The 25,318-nt window shown below is 34.4% G+C and overlaps 1 protein-coding gene across 1 annotated transcript in view; it reads left to right on the forward strand.

The window, feature by feature from the left end:
- Gabrg1 (gamma-aminobutyric acid type A receptor subunit gamma1) overlaps positions 1–25,318 on the forward strand; it is a 75,499-nt gene that overhangs the window by 20,995 nt on the left and 29,186 nt on the right. Inside the window, exons 2-3 of the mRNA XM_038338144.1 lie at positions 10,321–10,469; positions 24,916–24,983. Coding sequence (XP_038194072.1) covers positions 10,321–10,469; positions 24,916–24,983 — 217 coding nt within the window. The remainder of the gene's footprint in view (positions 1–10,320; positions 10,470–24,915; positions 24,984–25,318) is intronic.

Genomic DNA, 25,318 nt, shown 5'->3' on the forward strand with positions numbered 1-25,318 from the left:
CTAAGAACTCTGTATCAAAAACTTTTAAGGACTTGTTAAAGCCTCACAACTTTATTAAACGATTAATACTAATACAGACTCTGAACCTTCTTTCTTCAGTTTTCCTCTGTGAGTATTATTTATTCACCCTTATATGCTCATCATTCAAAAATAGGACAAGTCCCTAATAATTACCCAATAGTTATTGTAAGTAATATAATTTGTTATAATACAATGTATTATAATGTGTCATTTGTTATAAATAATTGTAAATATAATCACAGGCAATTATATAATATATCATCTGTTAAAGTAGCGTTAAAATTCAAGATGGACTATAATTCACAGAAGCTCAGTTGTCTAAGCAATTTTTCCAAATAAATCGGTGCTATATGTTGAACGTTGTTCTATTTCACTCATGGATTATTATCAGTGACCCATTTTCCTAGCATTTAAGGGAATTATGTATTATTTCATATTCACTATATTTATGAAATGAATTGTGATTATATGCATCAATATATAATATGTGCATGTTGTCATTTAGTTATATATATATATATATATATTAAAATACAACTCTAATACTTAAATTGGCTATAATATTCCAGCAATAAAGAGAGAGTAAATCAGATGGTTGTGCCCCTTAAATGGTTGTTGAGTTTGTACATAGTTGACAATTGTATTATTGTCTATGATTTTAAAATTTCTAAAAGATTTCTAGAGTTCTTAAAAGACAAGGTAACAATCCCATCCTTCTATCTCACATATGCCGGCTGAACTTACAGACTCATATAGCTCTCCCGTCCATATTTGAAATTGGGCCCTCACACTTGAGTAACAAACATTTCTCACACTGAATTATCCCTAAGTCTGCAAGTTGACAATTTAATGCCTACAAAACCTCAATGGTATAGTAGTAATCAATGAATTAGTCTCAAAGTGTTAAACTATGAGTAACAATAGAAAAATATGTATTGTATTTGTTACCCTGAGATTTTTTTCATATATACTCAGTACAATAGACTGTAATGAGCCTGTCTTTTCCCAGAAAATATATAAGGAATACCTATATGAAATTTATGGCCCTGTCAGTGGATGTCACTTGAAATTATAACCTTTGTTCAAACTATGGGAAGCAGGCAGATCAATACTCCTTCAAAGTTTAGAGAAATTCCTTAGGCAATTCATTAAACTGATCTGGATTACACCCTGTTTCCTTGTAGATTAATGGGAGAGGTTCCCTCGTGTGTCAGAATCAGAACACACTGCCCTTTTTATGTGTGCTATCTATGGAGTTGCTCTATAATTCATCATCCAAACTAGGTCATCTTGTAAGTGGGAGGGAGGTGCCTGAAATTATTCCAGGGAAACAGTTCTACAACAGCCTTGTCCCGAGAAAACTTAAGAACATTCATCTTATATGTGAACATTGGTCTGCAGTAGTTGCTTCATTTGCCTTAGGCGCATGCATGTTGCCATAGTGATAAACTAGGTCCATCTCTTCATTTGTTTTTACTTAAATTGTTGCTTAAATTCCAGCTAAAAGCACTTAGGATATGAAAAATAGTAATAAGCCGGGCGGTGGTGGCGCACACCTTTAATCCCAGCACTCGGGAGGCAGAGGCAGGCGGATCTCTGTGAGTTCGAGACCAGCCTGGTCTACAAGAGCTAGTTCCAGGACAGGCTCTAAAAAAAAAAAAAAAAAAAAAAAAAAGCTGCAAAGCTGCAGAGAAACCCTGTCTCGAGAAAAAAAAAAAAAAAAAAACCAAAAAAAAAAGAAAAATAGTAATATAGCCATCAAAGTAGTTTTTATGTGTCAGAACATTGCATAGTTCTTTACAGTAAGAGCTAAGAATGGCATGATCCATATGACTCAAAAACTTTCACTAGTAACTAGTTGTATAGAACTGTAGAAGCAGAAGCTTCAGAGTATAATACAGTTGCCAAAATGAGACAAGAGATGTTTGAGATATCTGAGTGAAAGGTATGGGAAAAGTTAATGGGATGGGAGGCATAAAGGAGAGAGAAGCTTTGTGCAAAAGCACAATTTTCCTATCTGTGATGCTGGAGAGGGAAGAGGAAGTTTAGGATGGAGGACTCAAGAGGACATTGCTCTGCTAAGAAAGGCAGAGGGAAGCATCAGGCAAGTGTGGCTACACTACAGCACCTTCACATTCAGTTATTGCCTGACAGCTGCTTTGATGGCGATGGTCTGCATAGTTTCAGGGCTGCTCCCAGGTGACAGCAGCTGGATAGCCTGAAGAGCAGTGTTCTCAGACCAGTGAGCTAATAGTCAATTTCAGGGTTGTCATGACAATTTGTTGACAGAATAACGTTCTATCTCTCCTGCAAAAAGGCTCCCTTTAATTATTTATTTTTTTTAAGATTAGAAATTCAATTCAGAACAGTTTTTGGTATAGACAGTGCAGCAGTTTATTTTTAGGTTAGGATGTTTACTATATTAACTCCTTCCTGTGTATTAATATTATAAATTGTATACTGGAAAACTGTATAATACTATTGAATAAAAAAGCTTCTATACTTTTGCTTATGTAGAATATTAAGTATTCTTCTTATCTGTTTCTTCACAAAACATTTAGAATCATTTTACACACAAAGGATGATAGCAGCCAACTTCTTACTCTTATTTTTCCTATGATATTCTGATTATAATATCATATCTAATAGACTTGGTTAAGTAATGGTATGTAGAAAGATTTTTCTTTTCTACCTGCCTGTTCCCAAATAACTGAAACATAGACTTAATATTAGTTATAAATACTCAACTGACAACTTAAGTTTGCTATCAAACCCTTACATTCATATTTCTTATCTACCCTCAGCCACATGACGGTACCTTCCTTCAGCACAGCATGTTCATTTTGTTCTTTCTGCTTCTCTCAAGACTCCTCAGACTCCATGATTATTCTTACCAGCATTCTCTTTGCCCCCAAATTCCTACCTATCTCTAGACCCATCAACTATTTATTAACAATGAAAGCAACATATTTTCACAAGTAACCAAAGGATTATTCCACAGCAATCCTGAAGATTGATTTCCAGACCTTAGGCATGATAGAGAAGTGCTTGAGATCTCAACTGCTTTGCTAAGTTTCTAGCCTTTTTTGCAAGTCATCTATAAACATTGGTTGATTAAATGTGCACAATGTATGATATGCATATTTCACTATTTACTAAAACATACTCCTGTTGTTTAAAATGTATGCCATTTTTAAATTAAGTAACCACTGTTTTGTTTAATGTTTTTCAATATCATTTGTATGTAGATCTCTCCCATTCTAGGAAATATTCACTAGAACAGGAATATCCCATTATTTGTTTTGCATTTCCAGAACTTCACACTTTTTAAATACATGGTAATTGCTCCATAAATGAATGAAAATTCTGTGTTGGAGACAGCTCCTTAGAAAGCCTTTTTCACCGAGAAGATGTGATTCATTAGTAGTCACACTTTCAAAAGTGTGATCTCTTGAGGTTATTATTTTACCTTCTTGGTACTAAAGGATGAGTGAGGAAGCTTTATAAACTTATGTAGTCTAACAAGCTTCCCAGTTGCATGCCATTTATGTTGTGCTTCTTCGAAGTAGCAAATCCACATCCCACCATCTGGATTATATAGAAAGATAAATCAGATGATTCATGGAGTTTTCAACATGTTTACAGTTTATGTGAATCTTTAGAAAAGAAAAAACTATTTCTACTACTTATAGTGGTGTCCTGTAAAACAAGCCCATTCTTATCTTTGAGCTAGAGATGTAAATGTGTTTTCCCCAGAATTAATGGAGATTAGATGACATTACATATGGTCGGAACCACAGGATATTTTGTAGGTTCAGTTCCTTAACACCATTGATATTTGTTATGCCCAATTGATGATAGTAACAATTAAACCATCAATTATAGTATACAATTAAGAAAATCACATATCAAGACACAAAGACTCATTGAGGTTATAATTGCATGAATTTAAATTACTTGTAGACTTCTTTGAAAATGAATTCAGTAATACCTATAATGTTAGTAAAAAAACTAATAATGAATATTTAGTTCCTATAAATAAATAGGTATCTAAAATACATCAATTTTATAGTAATCTCCCTTCTTTTTGCAATATCTACATATCCAGTAGAGTGTAACAATTATGTTTCAAAACTGCTGTTTTTAATTTTCCACATAATACCAATGTAACATTAAAATAATTAACAAATATTCTGAAACTGATTTGAATAGCTTGAAGTAAAATGCAAAGAAATTAGCACTAATGAAATTCCTTTCTGTTCTGAGATAAAATCAGAAAAGAAAACCCTGTAATATAACCAAGGTCAGTTTTCTCTGCTTCCTGCAAGAGAGAATATAACTCCCTGTGAATGTGAGATTTTCTTTATCAAAATGTTGTTACCATACAAACTAGAGTGAACATCTTTTAGTTTATTGAGAAATTTGACTACAATCATGTTTCAATAGAAGACTGGACGCTTGTGTATTTGATGGCTCTTCCATATCCAGCAAATAGCTCCTTCTATGAAGGAGGGATTGAGAGATGTAAGGAAGAGTAAAACACAGCTTATTTATAATTCCCCAGTCAGTATAATTTGATATAATATTCTTCCAAGTTCACTCACCAGCCTGGAACCTAAGAATTTCAGTGTTTGAGGTATCTTAGTTTACCTAATTATGTACTTATTTATTTTAGTGAAAACAATGAGAAATGTTAAAGGAAATTATATAAAGTTATATGAGGAGAAGCACTGTATATTTAAAAATTAATTCAAGAAATAAAATACTTATGTGAAAATCTAGTAATTGCATATGTAGGGCAGTTTATCTTTGTACTCCTTGTGATAGCTATTGCAGTCTTTGAAGTGCAGCGAAAAGCCTTCATCTTCATTTTAAACTTTACCACAAAGAAAGGAGTATTTAATTGTCTTTTTTATAGATAATATATACTTCTTAGTTTTTATTTTAATTTCATTTTTACTGGTTTTATTGAGCTATACATTTTTCTCTACCCCGCTCCCTTCTTCTTCCCTCCCCTTCAGCCCTCTCCCATGGTCCCCATACTCCCAATTATTCAGAAAATTGCTGACGGAGAAAGGGCCGGCCTTTTGTCCCAGCTGCCTAGCTAGCTTACACCCAAAATAACCTACAGAAACTGTATTCATTTAAACACTGCCTCGCCTATCATCTCTAGCCTCTTATTGGCTAACTCTCACATCTTGATTTAACCCATTTTTATTAATCTGTATATATCAACACGATGTTGTGGCTTACCGGAAAAGATTCAGCATGTCTGATTCTGGCAGCTCCATGGCAGTTCTCTCTCTCTGCTTTCTTCCTCCCAGAATTCAGTTCTCTCTTCTCTGCCTACCTAAGCTCTGCCCTATCAAAAGGCCAAGGCAGTTTCTTTATTCAACCAATGAAAGCAACACATAGACAGAAGGACCTCCTACACCAGGAAATATTGTCTTTTTCTACTTCCCATGTGTGTCTCTCTTAGGTTCCTCATTGTAGTCTAGGTTCTCTGGGGTTGTGATTTGTAGGCTGTTTTTTTTTTTTGTTTTATGTTTAAAACCCACTTATGAGTGAGTACATATATTTGTCTTTCTGGGTCTGGGTTACCTCACTCAATATCATGTTTTCTATCTCTATTCATTTGCCTGCAGTTTTCAAGGTGTTATTATTTTTTCTCACAATGTCTTTCTCTATTGTGTAAAGGTGCCACATTTTCCTTATCTATTCTTCGGTCGAGGGGCATTTAGGTGGTTTCCAGGTTCTGGCTATGACAAACAATGCTGCTATAAACATAGTAACATTATCTTTTACAATAGCCACAAATAGCATAAGATATCTAGGAGTAGCTCTAACCAAGCAACTGGAAGACTTGTATGACAAGAACTTTATATCTTTGAAAAAAGAAATTGAATAAGACACCAGAAAGTGGAAGGGTCTCCCATGCTCTTTGTTAGGTGGAATTATCATAATAAAAATGGCAATCTTACCAAAAGCAATCTACAGATTCAATTCAATGCCCATCAAAATCCCAGCAAAATTCTTCACAGACTTTGAAAGAACAGTATTCAACTTCATATGGAAAGCAAAAAATTCAGGATAGCCAAAACGATCCTGTACAATAAAAGAATTTCTGGCGGCATCACAATCCCTGACTTCAAACTCCACTACAGAGCTACAATACTGAAAACAGCCTGGTATTGGCATAAAAATTGACAGGAGGACCAATGAAACCAAATAGAAGACCTGGATACTAATCCACACACCTTTGAACGCCTGATTTTGACAAAGAAGAAAAAATATTAAATAATATTTAACTGTCTTTACTGAGCAGTGCAAGTGTGAGAATCTCAGAACCACCTGTGTTTCATGTGTCAAACAATTAATTCCTCTGGGGCTATTCCAGATCTATAATGTACAGAATACAGAGAATATGGCAGAAATTTTGTGGCCTAGCAATTGCCTTGTGACTCTACAAAGGATATTTCTTGATGTTGTGAAAAAAGTACATTTTATTCATTTGAATTTAATCATTTAAAAGAGATAAAATGAAAGGGCAAAGAGCTTACTCAGGTTGCCTGGTTACTTGTTGTGGCCTTGGTGAAAGAAACTGATGAGCATTTAGGGAAGTCAGCCTGAGGCAAGAGTAAATAACACATGTTCATTTGTTTCCTAAAATATGAAATAAAAGTCAAACAGACTTTCCTATAAATAAAATAGGAAATGCATTATTTTTTAGCAACCTTTGTTATTTTACATATCAATCTCAGTTCTCTCTCCCTCTCCTCCTCCCGCTCCCCCAAATCAATTCCAAGTCCATTCCTCAGAGAAGGTGAGGCCTCCCATGTGGAGTCAACCAAGTTTGTCACATCACTTAAAGCAGGACTTATTCCCTCATCTCTGTATCTAGGCTGAGCAAGATATCCTTCCATAGGAAATGGGCTCTAAATAACCAGTTCATGCACTAGGGATAAATACTGGTTCCATGTCTGGTGGCCCCAGAAACTGCCCAAGCCACACAACTGTAACCCATATTCCTAGGAACTCGTTTGGTCCTATGTAGGTTCCTGAGATCTCAGTCTAGAGTCAGATCCCACTAGCTCAGGTTAGCTGTTTTTGTGGATATCTCTATTATAGTTTTGACTCCTTTGCTCATATTACCACTCCTCCCTCTCTACAACTGAACTCCAGGAGTTCAACCCAATGCTTAGCTGTGGATCTCTGCTTCTGCTTCTGTTAGTTACTGCATAAGGTTCTATGATGACAATTAAGGTAGTCATCAATCTGCTTACAGGGGGGAGGATAGTTAAGGCACCGTCTCCACTATAGTTTAGATTATTAGCTGGGGTCATACTTGTAGATTTCTGGGAATTTCTCTAGTGTCAGGTTTCTTGCTAACCCCATAATGTCTCCCTCTATCAAGATATCTTTCCTTGCTCTCCTTCTCTGTCCTTCCCCCAACTCAAACTTACAAATCCCTCATGTTCTCTTTCCTCCTCCCCTTCTTCTGTCCCCACTCCCCTTACATCCTCACACCCCACTACTCAATTTACTCTGAAGGTTTTGTGTATTTCCCCTTCCCATGGGGTATCTATTTTTGTCTCTCTTAGGGTCCTCCTTGTTTCCTGGCTTCCCTGGGGTTGTGTACTGTAGTCTGGTTATCCTCCTTTGCTTTATGTCTAATATCTACTTATAAGTGAGTTCACACTGTATTTGTCTTTATGGGTCAGGATTACTTTACTTGGGATTTTTTTCCTAGTTCCATCTATTTGCCTGCAAATTTCAAGATGTCTTTTTTTTAACCGCTGACTCCATAGGGTAAATGTATATTTTCTTTATCCATTCTTTGGTTGAGAGGCATCTAGGTTGTTTCTAGTTCTGGCTATTACAAATAAGGCTGCTATGAACATAGTTGAGCAAATGTTTTTGTGGTATGATTGAACATCCTTTGTGTATATTCCCAAGAATGGAATTGTTGAGTCTTGAGGCAGATTGATTCCCATTTTCTGAGAAATCATCATACAGTTTTCCAAAGTGGTTGTTCAAGTTTGCACTCACACCAGCAATGGAGAAATGTTCCCCTTATACCACATTTTCTCCAGCATAAACTGTCATTAGTGGATTTGATCTTCAGAATTCTGACAGGTGTAAGTTGGTATCTCAAAGTTGATTTGATTTTCATTTTCTTGATAGCTAAGGATACTGAGCAATTCCTTAAGTGCCTTTCAGCTGTTTGAGATTCCTCTGTTGAGAGTTCTCTGTTTAGCTCTGTATAGATACTTTAGATCTGTAAAGTGTGGTGGTAATAAACTATCCTGAAATAGCTGTGACTTTGAAGCTTAGGCTACTTGATTACTATAATTCAAGTGTGTCTTGTTCATGCCACTCTCATTCTTGGACTGAACAGATGGAGTGAGGTTAAATGTAACATGACCTGGCATGGTAAATTAATATGATATTAGACTTTCTGCTTGGCGGTTATCAATATTTTTCAAAACCATTTAAGGAGTCAAATATGAGTTTAAGAGGCCATGGTTTGTGTAATCCTCTTGCAGAAAGGATGGCCAAGTCAGAAGCCAGTGGGCTGATAAGTGTTTCTCCATAGAAAAGAATAGACACTGAGAGGAAAGAATGAACCCAAGTCATTTGCTCAAAATATCAGAATTACTGAGGTGATAAGCTAAGAAATAAAATTATTTAAAATTAAGCTTTTATTTTATTAACATTGCCTTATTCAGTCATTTGTATTGTAAAAAATAGCTGATACAAGCAATATATGTGGTAAAAATTGCATTTTGTTCCAAGATTTTGGACCTTTCATCCCATCATTGTTGGTCCCATTATGTTGGATAGCTAAAGCTACATGTCAGGAAGGTAAAGGCAAGATTGGAAAACTTGCTTACCTCCTGGAAGTCTGGAAACAGCAAGACCAGAGGATAAAGAGAATGTTGTTCCAGAACCCTCTTCCAATTACCTAATTTTTTAGCATTAGACCCAACCTTTAAAGATTGTATTACCTTTCAGTGGTTCCAAAGACTGGGGACCAAAATTTTATTCATTGGTCATCAGTTGACACATAACATACACTATATAAACACACACACATGCAATATATGAGAAATATATGAGCATGTGCATTTTCTCAAAATTCATGGAAATAGAAATAGATGTGTAAGAATAGTATAGTGGTTTAAATATACTATTTGAAATTGGTGTATTTTAGAATAGCACATTTCCTTAAACTTATCAATGTTAGGTTTAGGTTTTGGACCTTTTTCACTGAATAAGTAAAGACAATAAAATAATGTCTGTTACCATGTCTAGAAAGATTTTCATCAGATAAGAATGGGGTAATTAAGTTTTTTGTGCTAAAGAAACTCCTTTGCTATCATTTTGCATATATCTAAACAGCTATAACTTTATATAATCGGTCTTCAATATCTCTACAATTATTTGATAATAAATTGAACCCTTATGCTTATTAAGAATGTACCATATATACATATGGGTAGAGTATAACATGAAGAAAAGAGAGAACAAAAAGTTAAATGTAAGGGGATGAGTAATAATGGGCATGAGTTTCTGAACGTAGTAATGGGCACGAGTTAGAAGAAAAGTTTTACAGCCAGTTTTTTTTTTTTCAAATTCTAATTCTGTCTTGGAGTTTTTAGTTTTGATTTTGGTGGTGGATAAATGCATAAAATATATATGTTGCTGAAAGTATAAAATTTAACAAGAAGCTGCACAGCCTCTGTTCTCAATGATGGCTCACACTCTATATAAATTCATTGAGTTGTATTTACTTTAAGTCTTGTTAACTATAAGGTGTGATGTTTTTTATTTATTAGAAAAGCTTTATAATATACTTTATAAAATTAAATATAAACAACAAGAATCAATAAATAATTTTAAAAGTATAAAGCTGGGAAGGAAACATTAAAATATTACCTAGACTTTTCCAGTTGTGTTCCCAGTTTTGTGGGTAAGGAGATTTTATCTGGTTTCCTATGTTATTCAGTTTCTCATTTAGAAACTAAATTCTTTATATTCTTTGCATTCTCTTAAATATATTAAGAAGGCGTGTCCTTGTATTGATCAGAAAATCTTTTGGAGACGTCTTCAATATTTGCTTTAGCATACTTATTAAATTTTGATTTTGATGTATTTATTTGGTAAGCTAATACAATTTTAAATCTTTAATAAGATCATACTATTATATGTTAGAATAATTCTGAAATAGCTTACATATTTTAATTGAAAAAATTTTGATGAACTTTTACTATACAATGTTCTCTTTGAATCATTTAGTGTTGATAAAGCGGATGATGAAGATGATGAAGATTTAACTGTGAATAAAACATGGGTCTTGGCACCAAAAATACATGAAGGAGATATCACACAAATTCTCAATTCATTACTTCAAGGTTATGATAACAAACTTCGTCCAGACATAGGAGGTAAGTCTGATATATTGTTCTAGGATTTTGATGGCTTCCCTGGTGCAATTTTAGTCCTTTTCAAATATCCAAGGCATGCTACAGATTACTATAGTTGAGGGTGCTTAGCTGCAGTGGCCAGGATCTTTGACGAATTCACAGTTAGAGAGGAAACAGAAAACAAACCCTTTTAGTATGGTGGTTCATCAATTGGTAGTATAAAAGGTGTTAGCACAGAGAGTTGATGAAACTGTTTAGAAGAAAAGAAGTTCATTAAAGTAATCATATTGGAAAAAAATCAAAAGTTCCAATTTCGCGGCAGTGGCAGACATTTAATTAGCATATAACTGTAAGTAGTGATGGCAAAGTTAGCGGAGACAATCTACTTTGTTCAAGATTGTATCTCTAAGTCCATTGCAAATGTGGATACATTTAACAGCACAATTAACTGATAAATTTATCAGAGTAACTTTAAAAAAATCAAATAAGCAAACAAAAATAACAAAATTTTAATAGAGAATTTGTTAAGATTACCAGTAACAATGAAATCTTTACATATTTAAATTTCCTGGGAATAAGCAATTTAATGTTGTAAATTATTTGTCTTTAAATAATGATTGTAAGAAACGTTATCTTTTTCTTTTTGTTTGTTTATTTACTTGGTTTGGTTTGATTTGATTTTTTTCTATTATATTTCTTATTAGGGGCACTGCAGGGGTGAGCAGAGGGCATAGAGGGACTGACAGCTGAGTGGAATTACGATGAATGATGTAAAATTCCGAAAGATTCAATAAAATAAATTATGTTAAAGATAAATAAAATTGCTATGAATATAAAAAAGAAATGTTAAATATAATTATATATGTTTGAAGTTTTATAAACAGTAATCGTATTTCCCTAAAATAAGTACTTAGCTTATATTAAAAAATCTGTCTTGTATATTTACTCAAAATTGATTAAACTTCATTATTTAATGTGAGATAACGCTGCATTTTGTTAGTAATATAAAAATGTGATTTATTTACAATAATGAATACTTTACTTGTTTAATTTCATTCCAAGTGCCCTGACAGGACTAAAGCACAAAGTTCAATAGTTTTTGATTGTTTCTGATTATCAGAGGCCCACTTCCATTTCATTAGTATGTAGGAATGATGATGCCTTTGAGAAATTGTTAAGACCTTCTGCTTCTTACTTTCTGTTCATATTGAGCAAGGGTTCTTATTTCACTGAAACTTCATATGCTTTCTAATATAGAACATATATATTTTGTCCATACTTTTATGGTCTCCTTTCTAGAAATAAGATTCAATTATTTATTAAATTTAAATGGATTTAATTTTTCTTAAAAGTATATGTGTTTTTGAGTGTGTGTTTGTAGGCTTTAGTGCAGTGCTCCTAAGGTCACAAAAGGATTCAGATCCCCTGGAGTTGGAAGTACAGAGAATTTTAAGCTACCTGATATGGGTGCCCAGAAGCTTCTGCCAGAGAAATGGGTACAACCACTGAGTCAACTCTCCAGCCAAAAGGCAAATTTTCACCTTTCAAAATAAGTCAAGAGATTTGTTACAGTAACTTTTAAAAACTGTCATTAAGTTATATTTGATATATTTTTCCTGGAACACAATTAGGACAGTCCAGATTGAGGAAGGACAGTGTTGGAGAGCAATGAAAGAGATATCTTGATTGAGAGAGCATTATGGGGCTAACAAGAAACCTGGCACTAGAGAAATTCCTAGGAATCCATGAGGATGACACCAGCTGAGACCTAAGCAATAGAGGAGAGGGTGCCGGAACTGGCCTTGCCCTGTAGTCAGGTTGATGAATATCTTAAATGTCACCAGAAAACCTTCATCCAGCACCCGATGGAAGCAGAGGCAGAGAAATCCAGTGCAGCACTGGGCTGAGCTCCCAAAGTTCAGTTGAAAAGTTGGAAGAGTGAGAATATGAGCAAAGAGGTCAAGACTGTAATGGGGATGCCCATTGTAACAGTTTATCTGAGCTAATGGGAGCTCACCAACTCTAGCCAGACAGGGAAGGACCCACCACAGGACCAAACTAGATCATTTGAATGTAGATGACAATTGTATGGCTGGAGTAGACTGTGGGGCCACTGGCAGTGGCACCAGGATTTATCCCTATTACTTGTACTGATTTTTGGAAACCCATTCTCTTTAGGTGGATACCTTGCCCAGTCTAGATACAATAGGGGGAGCCTTGGCCCTTCCGCAAAGCAATGTGCCTTATCCTCCTTGAAGAGTGGATGGGGGTTGGCATGTTGCGGAGGAAGGTGGAGGGAATGAGAAAAGAAGAGAATGTGAAAACTGGGATTGGTGTTTAAAAAAAAAAGATAGTTTGTTTCTTTTTTTAAAAAAATAAAAAAGTTAAAAGAAGAAATAGTATATTACATATTAGGATGAAGATGGCCTTATGTCACACAAAGAAATAAAATAAAAGAATCCAAAAAACAAATCAGAAGCTATAATATGTATGCAAAAAACTATAGTGAAATTTTTAAAAAGCTCCTAATTAATATTATGAGACAAAAACCCCTCAAAATATACCTTTGCCTTTCTTTGTTTTGTGTTGGTCATCTAGCAGCAGTTTTGTGGCCTTTTTTTAAGGGTGGTTTGTTTCCCTAATGAGACTTTTCTAGAGAAAACAAATTTTTAATTTGCCAGCTCCTAGCAGTGAGGGATAGCTTCTGGGTTATAGAAGAGGCTGTGTCCTATCTTCATTTCAGGTCTAAGACCACGTTTGGTGCAGACTCCTCTTGACCCTGCACATGCTGTCAGAGTCTCTCTGAGTTTATATTTTTGCTAACTCTGTTGTGTCTAGAAGATCTTGATATTTCGGTCTACTCCATTTACTCTAGGTTTACATTCTTCCCACCTCCTCTTCTGCACAGTTCTCTGAGCTCTGAGCGGATGGATCTGATGGAGATAGCCCATTCATGAGTCCAGTTGGGAGTAAAGAGGGTACAGTGAAACGACTGGAGGGACTAAAGGGAAAATAGAAAATTATATAATTATACCTTAATTTAAAGAGAGAAAGAGCACTAACCACTTGAGTGTCCTTGAGTCTGAATTTACCTAAGAGCTTTATTACAGCTCTGTAATGCCTCAGCAATATATAACGATATAATATATAACATATAACAGCAATAAAACAGCCTACAATACCTCCACAATGATGTTGTCCCTTTTCAGTCCGCTGCATCAGAAGGTTGTGGTCCTGTTCTATCCTAGTTCAACTTATCACTTGTGATAGTAATGTTTTTAATAAGCATAATTACTTAGTCTTTCAAGTTCCTCTACTTAAAGATACTATTTTCTCCCTTTCTGATTAATATTTTTAAAGGTATACTGTGAAATTATACAAAAGTTTTCCAGCACACACCTCCATTATTCTAGAATCATCAGTGAGTCACACCTGTGACATTTAAAACTGCTCTATTTTTCAAGCAGACTCAATAGTGCCGTTATTCATCCTACACATATTGACTGTAATACTACCATAGGGTACAGTGGATCTTTCTCTTGCAATTGCTTACCTATTATTACTGGCATCATCAAAGGCCATGAGCAGTTATTTTGTTTTACATTTCATAATCCATCATTGCCATTATTCATTGTATTGTACAATGTGAAACATTTAGTCACAGGAGCTTCTTATAATTTGTTCCCTTCATATGGGTATGTGTTCCTATTGTTTCCGAAGCTCATGGTTTCTTTTCCCACATCAGACATTCTAGTTCATCTTGACCTAGAGCTAGAATGAACTCATCCTCCAAGGACGTTGAGTTCTTTTGTACTTTTATTTATTTTTGGACTGACATTTGGAATTCAAGATCTAAGCCCCAGGTGTATTCATCACTATTCATTTTCATTCAGTTTTTTAAAAAAATCTCTTCAGTTGACTAGAGTAAAAAAATGGTGGATTTTCTACACACATTTATAGGCATTAATACTCATGGGTTTTTCTTTTATACATGTACTATTAGGCATGATTTTGCACTGTAGTTTTGACTCAAATACAAACATCACAGTATTCATTCTAACCCTCAATTCCTTCTTCTTACAGCTTACATTTCCAACGATAATAACTTGATTTTCATGTCACTACAATATAGTCTCATGTTTGGCAAAACCTCATAAAGTCATATAATTTTAGAACTTAATTTATTTCTATGCACAATATATATCTTTGAAAGGAAATTTCCTAATGAATGAACAAGTCATACACAATTTTATGCTTTTATTTTTTAGATAGAAGAGTATTTTGAAAAAATTCCTGGTTGGTATAAATTCTGAATCTAGTTGTAACAGGAAGCCCTCTTGTTTGTCCCAGCTGCCTGGCTAGTTTATCCCCGAAATAACCACACAGAAATTTTATTAATAAAAACATTGCTTGGCCTATTAGCTCTAGCTTCTTTTTGGAAAAGTATTACATCTTAATTTAATCCACTTTTATTAATCTGTGTATCACCACATGGCAGTGGCTTCCCGGCAAAGCATGTTTATCTCTGGCAGCAGATCCATGACATGAGTCCCTTGACTCTGCTTTCTTCTTCCCGGCATGCCATTTAGTTTTCCCTGCGTACCTAAGTTTTGTTCTACCCTACCAGGCTAAGCCAGTTTCTTTATTCATTAACAAACGAAAGCAACACATAGAGGGGACTCCCATATCATCTAGGTACATTTAAAATTGTTATTGCATTGACTCAGAATCATGTATTATTTTATTACTTGAGATTTTTTTTATTAGTAATTATATTTTAAGTATTTAATTCTATTTTTTATTCTCTAGTATATTCTTTTTATGCATCAACAGAGCATTAACAATGGATAATAAGAATAATATGGAGATTAAACCATTTGCATTAATACATTTTAAGGCAAATATCATCGTAATTTTATGATGTTTTTAATTTTCTGAGTTTTCTGGGCTACTCTTGCATTTATGCTTAAAATGTCAACTTTACAACCAATATATTTTGTCCTAAAAATAGTGATAATTTTATTGTAGTTGTACTGCATTTGTAAATTTTCTTTGAGAGAACTGACATCATTTTAGAATGGCATGGCTAAAAAAAAAAAGATGTGGATTGACTCACCATTTCTCCATATTTACCTTGTGAACTGCAGGAGTAATTAAAGTGCGCCATACATGGTTTGTTTTTACGTGTGCTCCATTTACTCTTAGTAGCCTTAGTGTTTCAAACAGTTTTTTCTCTTCCACTGTATCAAGGATTATTGATTTGTAAATCATCTTTCCATTACATACTCTACCATATCATGACTTTTGCTTTACACATTATTTTTATATCTAAGCCTATATAGATAACTACCCTCTGCTTTGTCAGTTAATATGTGGTTTCAATAATATTCACTGGTTGTCTAGTTTTTACCTGTTCTGTTAGCTTACAGAAAACATTTTCAAATTAGTTTTCATTTCATTATAATATTTTAGTGTTTTTCTGCATTATTAAAGTTTAACTATTTATCATTTATGAGTACTTTCCATTGTTTTTGAAATTTTTGGAGTCATTCCTTATGTAGACTTTCCATACATTGTTTATGAGTGGAAAGCCTTTTCTGTTGACTTGGTCTTTAAATGTAGAACACACAGATGCAAAAGCTTGGGTTCACCCTTTCTCTGCTGACTTTCTTCTTGGTTGGGTATTTAGTCTTTGGCACTCTTGGCTTGTTTCTTTTGAAAAGTGTGATAAAAATTCAATGCTTATTTTATCTTAAGTTTTTCTTTCTGGAGACTCCTGAAATTAACAAAAATAAAAGAATAACATTACTGTTAAATGCCCAAGAACCATTCAGTTAATCATTCATTTGGTTAACCTCTCTCCCAAACACTTAATAATTTCTTTCAAGAGTAATGAATTGTTCTTTTAGTGCCAGGAAGAATTATTTTTTATTTCACACTACTCCATTTTTATTTCTAATCTGATGTATTGATTTCTTCATCAATTCTATTGTAGATAATTAATAATTACCTGCAATGTATTTATATTGTATTTAACTCTTTTTACTGACTATAGTCTATTACTAATTTTTTCCATATTCACTATTGGTCATGTGTGAATCCATTTTCGTGTCTGTTTCACAAGTTCTCCAGCCAGGTTCTGTTTCTTGGTTTAAAAAACAGGAATTGCACCCCAGGGTTATTGCCTGAATTTCTGATTCAGAGCGGTTATCATATTCCAAATGCTTGTTAAATACAAGCAGCTACTCTGAGTATTTTCCTCTGAGATTTCTACTGCTTATTGTCTGTAAGCATTTTTCCATAGTTTGCTTAAGGTGGTTCTTAAACCTTTTTTACAATATTTCTTTTGTCTAATTATTTTGTGCCTTGTAGATATTTTCCATAGCTTCATAGTTTCACTCCATTGATGTTCTCATATGGTCACTTACAAAGGTTTAATGGATTTAGTGGGTGTGAGGGCGGTGTTTCTTTTGTGTTGGAAGAGGATTAATGGCATTCAAATTATTGGATTCTGTTTCTTGTAGAAATACATAATTCTCGTTTTGTTCTTTTTTCCATCTATTTTTTAAAGCATGTTTCTATTTTCATTTTTGATACTGGGCTATGTCCAGAAACACCTTGTTTTAAAGAATGTTCTTTTATAACACAGTTAGCCTTAGATTTCTTTCCTCTTACTATTTGTTCTAGCCTCAGAGCACAGTTTTAAGTACCTTCAGATGGATGGTACACAGGTTCCCTTTAATGGGATTTTCACATCAGTCTTAAGCTCGTTACTGATTCCCATCTCTCACAAACTTGATTTCACTCTGTGGACAGAAACAAAAGTCTTCCACAGAATGAGACTGTGCTTGAGGTATTTCTAACAGAATTTGTCCTCATTCCTTGTCTCACTTCTTTATCTCTCTTTCTCTCTTTTCCTGGAAATATGTTTTGGAATTTGAACATAGATCCTTTCTGTGTTCTCTGTACTATTTGTTGCTTTTTGCTAGTCTACTATGTTGGAACCTGAGACAGATTACACACATTTATTTAATCAATGATTTGGCCACACTGAGATTATTCCTCTTTCCTTCCTGGAAACATGGGAAATTAATGATTATTGATTAATCTTAATAATTTAGCGCTGTTTTAGAATTTTTTTATCATTGGATTTTTTTTCTACTGAGCAACAGTTCTTTAATTTTCTAGTCTTAAGATATGTGTTCAGCTTCATCTGGCGAAGGATGTAGATAGAGACAGAGACCCACACTGGAGCACTGGACTGAGCTACCAAGGTCCAAATGAGGAGCAGAAAGAGGGAGAACATGAGCAAGGAAGTCAGGACCATGAGGAGTGTGCCCACCCACTGAGGTGGTGGCTCACCAAGGCCAGCTGGACTGGGACTGATGGAGCATGTGATCAAACTCTCTGAATGTGGCTGACAGTGAGGGCTGACTGAGAAGCCAAGGACAATGGCACTGGGTTTTGATTCTACTGCATGGACTGGCTTTAGGGAGACTAGTTTTTTGGATGCTTACCTTCCTAGACCTTGATGGAGGGGGGAGGACCTTGGACTTCCCACAGGGCAGGGAACCCTGACTGCTCATAGGACTGGAGAGGGAGGGGGACTGGGGGGAGTGGGAGGGAAATGGGAGAAGGGGAGGGGGTGGAATATTTTAATAAATAAATAACTCAAAATTAATTAAAGATATGTGTTCAGAACCAGCTTTCTTAGAAGCACAGAAAGTAACTGTAGTTTTTCTGAATTATCATAATTATATCACAACTGTTCATATTCGGTTTGTAGTATCATATGTACAACTTTGGGATGTCAGATACTTGGAGAATTTTCACATAGAATGCTGAATCCCATTTCATGCTCTTTCCCTTATTTCAGAGAAATCCTAGCTCTCTCAACAGCACTTACTCCTATTTTCTCTTTACATTAGTAAGATAGTACAAGATGTGATATGGACCTGAAGCTTTCTTTGTTAAAAGATGAGAAATCACTAATTCAAAGTCTTTGATAATACATGGATTCCTCAATAATTCCTAGCAGTGATCACTGACTTGACTGGGTTTTCATTTTATAACATTTGTTTCCCTAGATTTCTTTTATCTCTGCATTATTTTGTGAACTTAAATCCAAAGTATTTTGAGATTTTCATATATAAGTATATGAGGGTATCAACATACATTTGTATTTAGTTTAATTTCATACACACACTGAACAACAATCAGAACTATAATGGTAATACTAATATATTGATATTAATAATCGAGACTGCTTTTCCAATTTTTCCAGTTGTATGTTTACAGGTTAAGGCTATTGGGGAAATAGCAACTATGGCTTTTGACATTTTGGGGACTCTAACAAATTTGTAATAAATAAATACTAAAAAATATTATCTCAGTAAGTTAGCAAAATCCTATTAAATAAGCCATATGTTCACATCTCTTTCAAATGTGTGTGTGTATGTACATATAATATGTATATATATTTATATTTGGATAAAATAGTTCCTTGGAGAAGTATTTTACAAATATTTAATTCCTTCAAGAAACTTTAAGCAAAGCTTCATGATACTTTAAGGATAGTATGGTAACTAAAATTTGCATTTTGGGAATTTTGAGAATGTGAAAACAATCATTGCCTAGGAGTTATTAGACATGGTGTTTCTTTTCATTCACATAATTTGGCTTGCATCATTGGTAAACAATAATTTAATCTTTCACCAAATTATTTTTAAATAAAATATAATTTACAAACTTTTTTAACCTAAAATGTCTCAGCCAACTCTATCGTCTCATTGTTTTAAAGACTACTTTGATAAGAAAAGTCTGTAAAACTTTCTTCCAAGTATTATCATTTGATTTAAATGAACTGCCTTAACAAACAAAAATGCACAGAAAGATACATACAGGTTACAGCAGGACTATTTTAATGCAAACTATATTTTCAAAACATTTATTTAAAAAAGATACGTACTTTGCTGAAACAATCTGAGAGAGACTGGACAATAGAGTCCAAGAATACAAGATTAGAGTCTGCTGTAGAGAAACTACCTCACTAATGCTTCTTTTAAAATATAACTCGTGCTCTACTTTCCCTCTTGTGTATGATTAAGTTGTCCCGAACCTCTGTTCTTTGTGTATATTTACTCCTGGGGTGTCTTGTACAGTCTTGGTGTATGTTTATAGGAAATTTAGTCCCAATGTGAACTGAACAAGACATGCCAAAGTGGATGGTGAAAAGCCCACAATGCCTCAGTCCTACACTTGCTCTGTTGGAAACTGAGAAAAGGCTGGAGAGTGAGAGGTAGTCTCTCACATCCCTTAAAACACACACACAGGAAAGGTCTACTGAGAACAGATCATATTTAGGAATGCATATGTATATACACATGCGTGCATGCATGTGATAAAAATTAGTGACAAAGGAAGTCATGAGTTTGAAGAAGAGTGCTGGGTATCAGAGAGGTTGGAGCGAGGCGAGGGAAGGAAGAAATGCTGTAAATATATTATAATCCCCCAAATAAAATTAGAAAGTTAATAAAATTTTCAGCAGCCCAGAAAAGAATATTTAAAACCACGGCTCAGAAAAAGCCTTAAAAAACTTATGCAGCCTTCTCTAAAATCTTCTCCATAGAAGAAAGGTAGTTTTTCTTGTCAGTGCATGGGTTTCTTGTTTATCGTGGGACTGTGGTATAGAAATATTTGAAATCTCTGTGTATTGATGAATTGAACATTATCTCTGCTGACTGTTAAAAATCATTTAATTAGCCCAAATGGCATTCACTCTAAATTGTACTTCTCTGGATTGGGCTTGAATATTTTTTCCTTTCAAATTTCACAGAAATGCTGCAGTTACCTGACTCTGGATGAATAGTGTGATACCAAGAAAAAGTATTTTCTAACTTTTAAAAACTTTTAGTTTTGAGTAATTTTGATTATAAACAATCTTCATTATAAGTCAATCATAGAGGCAATGAGCCACTGTGACAGATTTATGGTTAGTTTTTTATTAATTCTGTATTTTGTATGTTATAATAATTAAGCTTGTCTTCCAAATTATCCTGAAAATTTTTCTTTAATTTTCACATTCGTATTTCATCATCTTCTGTAGGGCTATAGATTAAAAGATCTGATTAATTCCAGCAGGCAAGAGTTACCATATTTAGATTTAGAAAATAGATTCATAGTTAGAAAATATACATTTTATGATTGTTAATTAAATATTTTGTCCACACTATAAAGCAAGGAGGATACAGAGAAAATTGCCCATTTTCTATAAACAAACATGGGGACTATTTTCTTATTAGTAATTGTAATCAGGGTTTTCTGTCCTGCCCTGTTCCCACAATCATTGAGTCCCAAAGAAATCATACAGAGGTCTACATTAACTATAAAATGACTGGCCCATTAGCTCAGGTTTTTTAACTCATAACTTATATTAGCCCATTATTCTTATTTGTGTTAGCCACATGGCTCAGTACTTTTTTCAGTGAGGCAATCACATCTTGGTTCTTCTGTGGCTGGGGAAGGACTATGGAGGAATGGGTTTCCTTTTTCCAGAATTCTCCTATTCTTCTTTACCTCTACTTCCTGTCTGGTTGTCCTGCCTATATTTCCTGCCTGGCTACTGGCCAATAAGTGTTTATATAAAATATAATTGACAGAATACAATCCATGTTCACCTACTACTTCCCCTCAAAACAACAACAACAACAACAACAACAACAACCAAAAGCATCTATTGTAACACTTTACTTACAAGCCCCATCCAAATGCTCTGTCTCCCACAAGAGCGAGAGATCATGCCAGCAGCATAGCCCAGAAAGCTGGCATTTTAAAACTGCAGCTTTTCTCATGCTCCTGAGTCAGGAAAATCTGTCTTAAAGGAGCTACAGGATACTGCCAGCAAACAGCAAAAAGCTGTGTTAAATTCTCTCTCTCTCTCCTTCTAGAATTTCTTTTTCAAGTCATCTCAGGTTTTACATGGATTTAGTTGACCACATTGGAGGCATCAATTGTTGGAAGAGAGAGAGGGGCCCTTGTTTGTCCCAGCCGTCTGGCTAGCTTACACCTGAAGTAACCACACAGAAACTGTATTAATTAAAACACTGCTTAGTCATTAGCTCTAACTTCTTATTGGCTAACTCTTGCATATTAGTTTAACACATTTCCATTAATCTGTGTATCACCACGTGGCAGTGGCTTACCAGAGATTCTTTATTTTATTTTATTTTTTTATTTTATTTATTTTTTTGGTTTTTCGAAACAGGGTTTCCCTGTAGTTTCTAGAGCCTGTCCTGGAACTAGCTCTTGTAGACCAGGCTAGCCTCGAACTCAGAGATCCACCTGCCTCTGCCTCCCGTGTGCTGGGATTAAAGGCGTGCGCCACCACCGCCCGGCCTTACCAGAGATTCTAACCGGCATCAATCTCCAGAGGAGGATTCATGGCTTCTCTGACTCTGTCCTTCCTCCAAGCATTCAGTTCTGTTTTCTCTGCCTACTTAAGTTCTAAGGCCAAGTCAGTTTTTTTATTCATTAACCAATGAAAGCAACACACAAACAAAAGGAACTCCTATACCACGTGATATTTTTTTTATCTTGGTATCATTTTCTTAAAAATATATTGCACATGTTTTATTCAAATTTTCTTTCCTTACAATAAACTATTGGTTTACATATTAATAAAACACTAATATAAGTTTTAGAATATCTTTATCAACAGCAATTATTTTATCTTGAACTAATTTTGTTACTTCCCTTGTTGGACCTACAGTGGCCTTGATTTGTTATGTTGGTCAGTAGTTCGCCCAGTAACAGAATGCTATGTAGCATGTGGCCTAACACCAGAATTAATATTTGCAAAACAAACACAGCTTCATCTTATAAAAGCCTCGAAAATATTGATGTTATGGAGTCAGGGTAATGTTGGATGAGGATGCTCATTTTGTTCTCAGCTGCGGGGCTATGCTAGTCCTGAAATAATCACACAGAAACTGTATTAATTAAAACACTGCTTGGCCCATTATCTCTAGCTTCTTACTGGCTAACTCTTATATCTTAATTTAACCCATTTCTATTAATCTGTATATCACCATGAGGTTGTGGTCTACCAGCCAAGTTTCAGCATGTCTATCTTTAGCAGCAGATCCATGCATCTCCCTTACTCTACCCTTTTTCCTTCCAGCAATCAGCTTAGCTTTCCCTGCTTACCTATGTTCTGCCTTGCTATAGGTCCAAAGAAGTTTATTTATTCATTAATGGTAATCACAGCACACAGAGGGGAATCCCACATCAGGGTAACTCTTAATATATGGAAGTCCTACATTTTACTACCACAAACATGTCTTGCAAAATAAATACCCTAACGAGTTCTTTTTTTCTACTGTAGGCAGGATCCAGTGCTAAATGTTGTTCATTAAATGTAGAAATCAAATATTTGTTGATTTATGAGTATAAATGAAAAAATCTGATTATGAAAGAGTTGTGTGTTTAGATCAGTTGTAATTGCTTAGAAATGGCAATAAATATACTTACAAATTCAAATAAGAAACCTATTATATTGTTGTTAATTGGCTTCATAAAAATTATCCTTTAAATCCTGGCTGTAATTTGCTTAATTATCTATTTATTGCCTCCAGTAAATAGTTCATAGAAATAAATGACAATTAAAGGCACTCATCTCAGAAGTCATCACTCTCGTATAAATTTCCTCTTAATCACGTGACCTATTTTTATTTAAGACAACCGCATGAGGCTAGCAAGTTAATTTACCCGTCCTGTGTTTTGTCAGTCTGAAAGCACAACTTTCTTTAAACTAATTCAAAATGACTTATTTATATTTATGATTAATATATGTATATATATATATCATTTAATAAATTTTTGTCTTAGGAAACACATAAACAAATCTATGTAGAGAATGAATGGTTCTCCAAGTGCTGATGCTAATCATTTCAGAGGATTCAAAAAATAAACATCATGGTTTGTGAGCACTGGTTTTCAAAATTACTACTAAATTCCACTGAATTTTTTTTTGTATCTTGAGGGATTTGCCACATAGACGAGTAAAATTAAGAAAATATTGAGGCTGACAGATTTGGCCCTCTGTAGCAAGAAAGGCAACAAGTGAAGACTCACACAGCCCTTGAATATAAGGAATATCAGATCAGAAAGGAAAAGTGTTCAAAGCTTATAGTGGTAGAAAAGTGAACCAAACAAACATGGCTCACACCATGCTGGGACTGCACACAAATATCTAACCACAAGGAGGCTTTTCTTTATTAAGTTCTCTGGAAGACATGAAGGATCTAATTGTAATTCTTGTCCTGTTGTGTCTACTTTGTGAATACTTTGTTTCTCAACTAGAAGCTATTGAACCAAAGACTAAATTTTCCTCTACATGTTATATTATGGATTTTATGAGTAGTGTTTAACATACCATGTAGAGCTATTGTTCATGGCAGAAAAAAACATTGCAATTATTCTGGTAAATCTCATTAGAGGGAAGTTTAAAAAGAAGCAAAGAACCACAATCACCATCAGATATAAGACTGTAGTGGATGAGCTTTAATTATAAATTTTATCACTTTATAACCATTTTAAATACTGGCCATTTAGGTGCATTTTTGATAGGATATGCAAAGATCACATATACCATCTGAAGGTATCTGAGAAAGCCCTAATGACAATATACAAATCAAAATAGATGAGGACAATGGAAATATCTATGTGGTCTTCAGTAAAATTCAACTATTAACAAGATAAAGAAATATTGTTACCAAAACAGAAAGGATGGAGGAATAAATGAATATTTAAAAGGTCCTCATGTGAGTCAGTCCAGAAGCAGCATCTTACATACATTGTCTCCTTTGATACCCATTCTATAGGTTTCAGTGTTTGTCATAACTGGCTCTCAGTAGACACTTCCTATTTATCTTCTCAACTATGCTTCAGGGACTTCACAGTGTACATTTAAATTAGTCATCGAGGAATGATTCATCATTTAATTAGCATCTTGGAATAATTAACCATTTAGAAATCAGCAAAAGTTAGAAATCAAGGTCTTTTCCCTTACTTTCTGAGAGTAAGGCTGTTATGCACTTACCACCAAACTCTTTATTAGCTTTAAATAATAATAAATATTATATACAAAATGTATTCTAACTCTAAAGGCCTAGAAAAGGGAAAATATGTTAAAAATTTTATTGAATTTAAAGTCTTTTATTTAGTTGGGCAGTTTTCATACATCCATAATATCTTTAGATTGTACCCATGAAATATTTAGTTAACTCATTAATTTATATCTATATAACTTATTTCAAATTAAAGTGTTTATGATTTTGTAACAGGCTTTTTTGCCATGATTCATAATAGATATATTAGGATTGAAATAATAAAATGTGATTCACTACTAAATTTCAGGTGTCTTTAGAACAATCCTGTATAACATAAACCATTCTGTTTTACTTTGCAGTGAGGCCCACAGTAATTGAAACTGATGTTTATGTAAACAGCATTGGACCAGTTGACCCAATAAACATGGTGAGTACAGCTTGTTACAATACAGGATTCCTGAGTGTGTGCCTTCTAGAATAAGGAAGTGTATGATTTAAGATAGTTTATTGTGAAGCAATTTTTTTTAAGATTGCAATTACTATTTACTGGTTAGTTTGCCAATTTGACACAAAGCAAGATCATCTGAGCAGAGAGGACCTTCATTGAGATAAATGGACTCTATCAGATTGACCTGTTTCCAAGTGTGTAGGGGATTTTCTTAATTAATGATCAATGTGAGGGGACCAAACCCACTTCGCACTTTGGGCAGTGCCACATCTGGGCAGGTGTTCCTGGATTGTACAAGGAGCAGGATGAGCAAG

Source organism: Arvicola amphibius, chromosome 1, assembly GCF_903992535.2.
Source record: "Arvicola amphibius chromosome 1, mArvAmp1.2, whole genome shotgun sequence".
Taxonomy (NCBI): Eukaryota; Metazoa; Chordata; class Mammalia; order Rodentia; family Cricetidae; genus Arvicola; species Arvicola amphibius.